The following is a 10,495-nucleotide window of genomic DNA, read 5'->3' on the forward strand; positions in this document are numbered from 1 at the left end:
ATAAATTTTGATTGACCAGCTCTAATCCACATGTAAATCAGTCCAGTAAACGAGCTAGGCTGTTTACTTTTTGTCGTAATCTTTTTCGGTATAGTTTCTTCCAAAAACAGCAAACATCTAACGTTCTCATTCTCTCACTCTGTAAAGACACAACACTGTATCAACAACAACACCAACAACCTGTTCTTCGTGCCAGAGATATAATCAACAAAATTGAATAATAATTGAATCAAGCCTTCGTCCATTCTCATCGAACCACAACATGGCATCGTCAAGCTTCTTCTAAATATGGCAGCACTGCTGATGTTGTGCTGTTGGTGTTGTCATCATCGTCGTTTGTTCATCAGACCAACACGTGCCCTGGCGCCATCTATCAAACATAAGCTCAAACTTATTCGAAAGTATCATCGAGTCTGATATCTGCCAGGCTACCGACGGACTAGTACCTCCACAGATAGATCCTTGTTTTTTGTTTTTAATTTGTGTTTTTCGTCTTCCAAACTTCCACCTAAGCCTCGTCTTCCTCAAGGTTGTCTCTAATTTCCTTTCAATTTCCTCTTTTTTTGCCCAAGCCGGTGTCATCGTCACGAACCACCAGCTCATCAAGCCAGTTCGTTGTTTTCATAAACAATTTCCTACCCTTCTTGTTTTGCCTATGGCTGCTGGCAACACTGCTGTGGAGAAACCCTCCTCTGTTTACCAATCAACTGGTGGGCGTCGTCGTCGGTTATTTACGGTTCTGTTTAGTATCGGAAGAAGTTGGCAGCCAATTTGATTATCGATGTGTTTATTAATTGTCGCTCTGACGAGAAACGCGGTTGCCAGATTTGGTTGTTAAATATATAGTGCCATCTAGTGGGTAAACTACATAATACGCCTGAAAGTGTGCACCCCCTTAAACAATTTGTATGAATCATAACATGCTGGCAACACTTCCGTGCCAACCCGTAGAAAGAAGCTGTCCCAACAAAAGCCTACTTTACGGCTGACTGTTGGTGTTGGCGTGTTTACCTTCCGGTTGCCAACCGGTAGGCGTAAAGTTATGAGCAGAGCTAATTTCCACTCCACCGCTCCCAACAAACCTTCATCCTGTTTTCCCACCTCACGGGGCGGTGTTGTTCTGGCCGGGCCGGTCATTAAGTTACCCAGAGAGAAAGCGAGCGGACAAAAGCAGACGATAAATTATAATCCGAAAGGCTTTCCGGGGGCTTCGAAAGCGACCAACCGACCGACCAACCAGTGATAATTCAATAACCAGAAGTGGAAAATAATCCATGGCGAGGGAAGGCTGGGCTTGGGCCATGAATGAAAGTGCTACGGATGGCGACATTGTTCACGCTTAATTTATGTTTCAATAATTTTAATTGGAAATGAATGTTTTCGCTTTCTCGTTCGTTCGGTTCGCATCGGTAATGAATAGCTCGATGGAAGGCCGGAAGTTTTGCTGTGGACGCCTGAGGCTGTTTGGAAACAGCTTGAAGTTTTGCTTTATTTCTTGAAATTACTCTTCTCTGCATTTCATTGAATGAAAGGATGAACTTTTGGATTCGATAAAATCAGTGGAATAAACTTTGGAACAATAATGGAATAGAACTAAACGTGAATTTTACGCAATTTCTGAGATTAAGATTGACATTTTTTGGGTAACTAACGGTTAATTTTAATGTTTGCAATATAACCCAAAAAAGGTCGTAGGTCTGATAGAAGCTAAAAATCTTAAAATATCACGCGTCTCCATATATTTAAGAGGCAGTATTAGTAAATATTGCTCGGTTTGTTCTAGAGGTCGTATCGAGGTGCTCCGATTTGGATGAAACTTTCAGCGTTTGTATGTCTATACATGAGATGAACTCATGCCAAAGGGAAGTGGGGTAAAACGGGCTTTGAAGTTTGAGGTCGAAAAAACATAAAAATCTTAAAATTACTCGCATTTCCGTAAAACTTCATCAATTCCAACTCTCTTAGATGCATTCGAAAGGTCTTTTGAAGCACTTCAAAATGTGCCATAGACATCCAGGATTGGTTCGACTTTTTCTCTTAGCTTTTGCAAATTACTGTCAAAAATGGTTTTTTTTTAAACCTTAATATCTTTTTGCAACAGCCTCCAACACCCATACTCCCATAGGTCAAAAGATTGGTAATTTCATAGACTATGAGCCTAAGGAAATAACTTTTTGGCCAATCGCAGTTTTTCTCATAGTTTTTCGATTTTTCTATTACAAACATTTTACAACGTTAGTTTTTGCCCTGTAGGCCGCCATATTCATATTCGGAATCCTCGGACAATTTCACGTAAATTAGAAGTGTTGGAGTTGTAAATTTGATTTAAAAAATAATTGAATAAAAAAATTTTGAAAAAAATAATAGATCTTATTTACCCTGTGATCAATACGTCAAATGCTGTATCAAGTAGGCGAATATCTGTTTTACCCCTAATCCGACAAAATGTTAAAAAATATTTTAATTCATTCTAAATGGCATTTTTTCCAATCAAATTTACAACTCCAATACTTCTAACTTACGTGAAATTGTCCGAGGATTCCGAATATGACAAAATTGAGACAAAAAAGTGCCGCAATGGCGGCCTACAGGGCAAAAACTAACGTTGTAAAATGTTTGTAATAGAAAAATCGAAAAACTATGAGAAAAACTGCGATTGGCCAAAAAGTTATTTCCTTAGGCTTATAGTCTATGAAATTACCAATCTTTTGACCTATGGGAGTGTGAGTGTTGGAGGCTGTTGCAAAAAGATATTAAGGTTTTAAAAATCAATTTTTAACAGTAATTTGCAAAAGCTATGAGAAAAAATTAAAACAATCCTGGATGTCTATGGCACATTTTGAAGTGCTTCAAAAGACCTTTCGAATGCATCTTAGAGAGTTGGAATTGATGAAGTTTTACGGAAATGCGAGCAATTTTAAGATTTTTTATGTTTTTTCGACCTCAAACTTCAAAGCCCGTTTTACCCCACTTCCCTTTGTCGTAGAGGGCTCATATTTGGCATGAGTTCATCTCATGTATAGACAAACAAACGCTGAAAGTCGATACGACCTGTTACACATTGGTGAAAAACTCGCTCTTAATTTTTGAATTTGTCTTTCATGGAGGCGCATGGTTGATACTACTCAAAGGAAAGTTTCTTTGAATTAAAAAATATTTATAAAATTATGTTAAAAATGTAGTCAAACAAATTTGCCATCTACTTTCGCCACATTCTGTCTAACATTAATTTTTGTGTAACCGTCGACCACACTTTCCAGAAAAGTTGCAACTCAAAGTAAATAAAACTAATTTCAAGTTTCTTCTCACCGGGACGCCTCCCTGTCGACGACAAGCCATCAAATGCTTGAAAACTTGCTACCGCTGAGGAAAAATAAAACCCGGTGAACCTGACCTTCTTGGCCATTGTTCTCCGTCCCGTTGAGCCAATAAGAAAAGTTCCCTCTCTTGGGGCTTGGCTATTAAGCCCACCAGGGTGACACCCTTTTCCCAGTGCGCTTAGTACCTTCGAAACCCGATAATTTAGGAGTCCCACATCTGGGTCACACGGTCGGTCGCATAATGCCTAGTATGTTTCGTGGAAATTACAGTGAACCTAGGGTGACAGCAAAAGACCCAACATTTATTAACTGTAATTATTCTTAATCTTTCTTTCTATTTTTTTCAGGTAAGCATAATCTTTTTTGTTTGGTGGATCGCAAACCAGCAGTGACGTGGCGCTAGTATTGCTAGATGGTGTTGTCTTGGTGCAGTGTGATCAGGGAGTTTGGTTTATTTGGTAAATATTACATGATAATTTTGAAACCGACCATGAACAATATTTAAGACATTTGATTGACAATATTTTTAAAGCTATTTTTTTTTAATTCAAATGTTCCAAAGATTTTTTTTAATAATCTTTCATTCTAAAATACTTTTCCTTCAATCTTGGAACTGGATATATTGTTCTCGACCCAGTTATACTTTATTTAAAAAAAAAATCTAGGTGAATCCTTCATGAGCCGTCCTTTTCTCAACAACTCTGAAAAAAGAAATTCTATCCCGAACCCCTCCTGGTTGACCAGATTTACTGACCGGCATTGGTTTTCCCTTATCGACTTCCGGACATTCACTCGTACTCTTAAACTTTCCAAAGCCAAAAGCTCCCCGCTGTTTCTTCAACCCTGAATTGAAGGCAAACGAAAATAAAGGCTAAACGAAAGAGAAAGCCCTCATCAGAAAGGGAAAGCTCATCAAACAGGGCAAGGATAGCTAAAAAGGAAAATGGTTTGCGTGGGAGCGTCATGAACTAAAATTCAATAAGCTCATCTCTGCTGGGCATCTCCCACTTTCTCTCGACTCCGGTGGCCGTCCCAGGGTCCAGTCAATCAACCCCAGCTTCAGCTTCAGCGAGAACGATTTCTTCATCAACATCATCATCTGGGTGAGGTGGTAACGGAATGTCTGTCCTTCAACGACGGAACGAGGACTTAATAAAGCGAGCCCAGGTTTATCTTTAGCCTGGTGCCTTCAGGCTATGTGGGGCACGTACTCCGGACCAAGAATCAACCGTGCCCGACAGACAAGCTCAGCAATTATGGTGGGACGCGCGCAATGATCTGCAATTCGGCTGTCCCTCGGCTCCGCAGGAGGGCGATGAAGTTGATCAAATGCGCGTGATTCCATTTTTGGTATAAAGTATGTAGAACTACACAATACATAAAGCATAATGCAACTTTTAGAAAATTATCCTTTCTTCAGAAATGCAAGCTGTCAATTTATTGAATTGATTTCAAAATTGATAAAAACAATCTCTGCAATCTTCTGCAAAAAAAATTATGAGAACCCTCTATCGAATCTTTTTTTCTGTTAAACTATGTAGACAATTTTTTTACTTAGTTTATTAAAATTATGTATGTATGTATTTGAACCCCCGTCTTTGCAGGACTTGGCCATGACCACAGTATATTTCAACTGAAACGGTTCGGTTAGTAACCACCATATATCTCAAGAACCTTTGAAGCAAATACCTTTCTCTGGCTAACGATGTCTTCTGTAATTGTACAGACATAGATCGGTAATGCAGATGATTCGGGCCAGACAATCCACGACTCCCTCGTCCAGTTCATGAGCATATGAGATGGCCCTGGGCTGTTTTTTGAGACGGTGTTAGTAGTTATATAATGGTTTGATATGTTATACCTTGTGACATTATTTCGCCACTATGGATCAATTCAGTTCTGTTGATGGCCGACTGGTTAGCGTCCCAGACCATCATTCCAAAGATGTGAGTTCGAATCCCACCTGATTCTTCAAGGTTTTTTGGTTCATATTCAAAGTTCAATTCGTGATTCTAAATTTCAAGGGAACCGACCGGGATTTGATCCCTGAACCTTCTGCTTTCGAGGCAGAAGCCCAACCATTATGCCACGGTGACGGTTGTTTTTCACTTAGTTTATTAAAATTATATTAAAAATCTCATTAATTCGTTTACGGACTAATAGCAGGGGGAAAACACTGTTTTTTTTATAAAAATAGATTCAGTTTGTGGAAAAACATGTATAATGGATTGCAATCTATCTGCAAACAAAATAAAGTTTATTGATCGTACTTTTTTATTAAATTAGACAATTTAAAAGCTTTTGAAAATATGGAATTTTGGAACCAAAGATCCAAAAATTCTAAGATCGATTTGGTATATATTACACCGAATAACAAAATTTCTGCGCAGGCTCAACTCGAGGGGAAGCATGAAGTTTGGGGTCCCAGAAACACGTGCATTTTGAATTTTTCAAAAATATTTTGACAGGGCTGAATTGTTTTTCTCCAAAATTTGTATGGAGAACTAGTGCTGTCGCTTCACCCAAATATTGCATGCAATTTTTGCTTGCAAGCAACAGTGACGAACCGCCCTAATTCGCCATACAAACTTTGGAGAAAAATCATTCGGCCCTGTCTTAATAGGGTATTTTAACCATTAGTGGACCCCCTAGTAGAGCCGAAGCACATTTTTCACAAATTTTCAATATTTTAAGCACTTTTTCATAACCCTTTGTACAAAACAATGAAAACTGAAGTCTTTCGAACAGTTTTGACTATTTTTTTCATCAGTTATTTGTTTTTGAGCAGAAAAATAGCCAATTGAAAAAAAAGTTTTTTTTGCCTGTTGTGGACCCCCTTTTCCTATAGTGGACCCGGGTCCATAATCCGATTGTGGACCCGGGTCCACTATAGGCAAACTGTTATTTTTATACCAAATTTAACCGATATTTGATGTTTTGATGCATGGTGTAGGTCTAATGATAGATATAATGAATAAAAGATGTATTTTGCTCACTTTTCATCATAAACAAATATTTTTTGTTAACAAATTTGGCTTTAAACAACAAAAAACCAAACAGACATTTAAACACATTTATTTCCGAAAAAGATCAGAGAAAACGTCTCAAAAACCACTGTAAACATAAAAATAATTTAAAAAAAGTAATCCTGATGCAAATTTTTCCATATTAATTACATAAATGGTTGACCGATACTAAACAATAGAATTGTTTACAGTTGCTGATAAAACCACGCATGTTTATTGGAAAAAGAATGTTTTGTTGTTGATTTATTATTATAAAATATCATTTCAAACTGCAATAATGGTGCTTCAGTTAAGTACAATTAACTATAGTTTTGATTAATTATAAATTCTTACGGCTTCAGCATTATTGGTACTTTTAACATGAAAACAGCTATAATTATACTCATAATTGAAAAAAATATGCGTTTAGGTTGATAACAACAAGCATTTATTGTATGTTTTAGAGAAACTTTTGCTTGAATACACAGTTTTCATAATTTTTGAAGGTTTAATTAACAGGGGTCCACTTTTGGAAAAGTTTGGATTTTCGTTGTCCTATATTGGACCCCCATAATTTTTGCTAGAAAATTGCATTTCTTCGCTTTATTTTAGTAAATATCCTTAAACTTACATTATTTCGACTTGCTGAAGTTAAATAATCAGTCAAAAAATGATTGGATGGTTAATTCAATCATAAAATATAAATGCAGTTTTGTTGTGAAAATGCTAGTGGCCATGGCTGATTTCAGATGTCGAACTCAAAACACTTATTTTGGTGAAAAGGACAATTCAATGTCAGTCATCATTGTTCTTAATGATGCTGAACATGCCAAATAAAAGATTTGTAGACAACAACACGCTTGAAATTGTGATTTTATTGAATTTTCCATTAAAAACCCTTCAGAGGGTCCACTATAGGAAAGGGGTCCACTAATGGATAACGTACCCTATTTTTGAAAAACTCAAAGTGAACGTGTTTCTGGGGACCCTAAACTTCATGCTTCCCCACAAGTTGAGCCTGCGCAGTCATTTTTGTAATTTTTTGTAGGTCAGTGTTATTAAAAGGTTCATTCAAACAAAAAGAAAACAATTCAAAATCGCACAAAAACATGCAAAAACTTCAGAACTACTCTAATTAAGGAAACATCAAAATAAAACCAATAAAAAGTTGCCAAATTTATTTTTGAATCAAAAACAAAAAACATAAGGAAGAAATACTCATCATTATCACAACTCAACATTTTTGAAGATGATGTCAGCAAAAGCTTCTGTTCCGTTAAGCTATGAATAGGGGGAGCCCAACCTGAACACGCTCCAATCGACAGAATTGAATTTTAATAAATTCACTGCCAATAAATAACATTGTTATTACCGTCATCAGGGGTGACATTGGGTCTGAGGGGTGAGATTGGGTCATACAAAAATGCGAAAATTTGTATGACCCAATCTAACCCTCCAGACCCAATGTCACCCCTGATCGGTTATAAATGGTATGGAATCATCTTGCGCACCTTCTAATTTTTGCGACTTTCTACAAATAATCGTGGGTGCGCATGGTTGTTTAAGATGATTCCATGCAATTTATACCCGAAATTCACTTAAAATTTTGAAATTTGTATGACCAAATCTCACCCCAAGACCCAATGTCACCCCTGATGACGGGTACACGGAAAAAATACCAATTTTTGAAACTATCAAAATTGCATAAAAAATTGAAATATTTTTTTTACTTATTCAAGCTGTTCAAATATAAAAGAATGAAATCACAATCATGCTCATGAAATTGGCAAAGAAACAACCTACACAAGCCTTCCGAAAAGTCATATAAAATTGTTTGAAATTGAGAATAGCATGTTTTTTAACAACAAAAAATAAACATCATAGACCAACGATAAATCACTAACAAAAGCAACAAATCAACAGGCAAAGATGATGCCCATCTAGTTCCACCGGAAGAGCTGAGTTCTACAAACTATAAATAAACGGCTGCTCTCGGTCAGCGTAAACGAAACTGTTTGCGGAAAACACACTCGAAACAGCCTGCCAATAGGCGGCTGTCTTGAATCTTGAAACGCGTTGATTTTGGTTTTCACCACGGAACCCTGAGACCGTCCCAGTTATCATCCTTGATGTAATTTTGTCTGTGGTGCTAAATATTCGGCATTTAAATGCAATTTTCTCGGCAAAGCCTTCCCGCATTTAATTCTAATTTATAAACCCATTTGGGCCCGAAAGCTTCACGATGATCCAACTCCACTGCCTCTGATGGAACGGCGAAACGAGGCGAGCCTCACTTTGCTCAAGGCGACACTCGTAAAAGTTTAATTTGCCTAAAAGTATACCATTCGCAGCCCACTGCCATCTTCCGTGACGAATCTCTTGCTACTGCTGCGTGGTGGGTAGCATAGAACAATGGCATCTAGCTTTTCCAAGTGGTACTCCCAAAATCATCGATAGTAGAGCATGTCGAGGCGAAGGACAAAGCGCAAATAAAATCTAATTTAATTTTCCGGTTTGCACACAGTTTGGTGCATACATCCGGGCGTTTTCCCATTAAGAAAAAGGCTCAGCCCAGGCATGGGAGAATAAAATTATTACGTTCATTTCACGACGATCATTTGCCGTCAATCACCTTCCGGAGGGGCCTACCCGTGGTGATCCATTCTCGGTTTGCTGGAGAGCCTGCGGCAGGATTGCAAATTTATCACCCAGTTTCACAATCGACTTTGGAGACTGTGAGTTCTAATCCCGGCTGGGGAAGATGGGCAGAATTTATGGGTCACCTGCTGAAACCATGTCGATTTACAATGGTTTGGCGACTTCAAGAACTCGACAGTCTCATAGGGGTAGATTGATGGATTCGTTTGTGCTCGGGAATGTGTTGGAATGCACCCGGCACTGGGAGGCTGAGATTTGGTGCTGCGGGTGGAGGGGGAGGTTTTAATTTTCATAATAATTGAATTGTTTCTCAAGTGGTCATTGATACAAATGGACTATCAATGTGTAGTTTACAGGATAGCCATAGAGTTCGAAAGCAATGATTTTTTTTATTATTTGAATGGCTTTGGAGCTTTATTTTTGGAGTGTTTTGCATTTTAACTACACAACAGATGTTAGAAAAACACAAAAATATATGATACATCTCTTCACTAGAAAACTTAACTAACAATCATTGCGCTAGCGTTGACGATCAAAGTTTAAAAGTGTGTCCATTTGTTTCACTTATTGTTACAATTAAATACATTCAATTAGAGCTGCTGTACCATTTGCTCCAACTTTCCAACTTAAACTATGGAATTAAATTATCCACCTCAACTAACGCTTAGTGCAATTCTGGCTTCCAAGTTCACTGGTCATATTGATCTTAAAACTGACTAATTTCCATTTATTTCTGGATTCGAATCTTAGAAACAACCTTTATTTTTTTTTAATTTGTAAAATATATTCACAAAATAGAACCAATTGATTCAGAACAAAACACTTGGGACATCTATGCCAACCGAAAACCGAATTACTATTCCAACTACATAGTCCAAATCCCCGTCAAATCCACTCTGCAAAGTAGCGCCAAAAGTTTTGGACAGCCTTTCTCCGGTTCGCTCCAAACTCCTCATTGGGTCTAGTTCCATGATTTTATTAGACCGACAGCGCGTGGAACTACTATGGTACAAAGTTTTGCCATCAGTTTTGAGCGCAAACGAATCAACTCAACTGTGTGACAGCGTGACACCCGGTGGAAACAAATTTGGTAGCCCTGAGGGGAAAGATGGAGTAAAACCACGATATTTTTTTATTTTCAAAAAGGGTTTTTTTTATTTTCTGAATATTTTAGTAAATCATACAAAACGGTTTTTTTAATATTGAGTAACAATATTTTATGCAATATTAAACACATTTTTCATTAAATGGAAAACATTTACAAAAACTGATTCTTCAATTAAAATTTAATCCCTTCTTCTAATCAGGATTTAAATTGTAATTAAGCTATATTAGAGTGACAATTCAAAAAATCGACTTCAGGGTTACCTTCTGACTCGATTTTTTAGTTAAAATAGTAACTGTGCCAATTTTGAGCCAAATCGGTTAAGGTTCGTTAAAGTAACTAAAATTATTGAAATTTTACTAAATCCTTTTATTTATACCAAATAACTTTATATCTTAAGTTAAATA

General features: G+C 37.3%; 1 protein-coding gene across 14 annotated transcripts in view; it reads left to right on the forward strand.

Annotated features, from left to right (window-relative positions):
- LOC120429813 (sodium/calcium exchanger 3) overlaps positions 1 to 10,090 on the forward strand; it is a 164,339-nt gene extending 154,249 nt beyond the window's left edge. For all 14 annotated transcript variants that reach the window (XM_052706752.1, XM_052706753.1, XM_052706745.1 and 11 more), the window contains one exon: positions 3,668 to 10,090. In XM_052706752.1, the coding sequence (XP_052562712.1) occupies positions 3,668 to 3,712 (45 nt within the window). In that variant the 3' untranslated portion in view covers positions 3,713 to 10,090. The remainder of the gene's footprint in view (positions 1 to 3,667) is intronic.
- The last annotated feature ends 405 nt before the right edge of the window (positions 10,091 to 10,495 follow it).

Source organism: Culex pipiens, chromosome 1 (genome assembly GCF_016801865.2).
Source record: "Culex pipiens pallens isolate TS chromosome 1, TS_CPP_V2, whole genome shotgun sequence".
NCBI classification, from domain to species: Eukaryota; Metazoa; Arthropoda; class Insecta; order Diptera; family Culicidae; genus Culex; species Culex pipiens.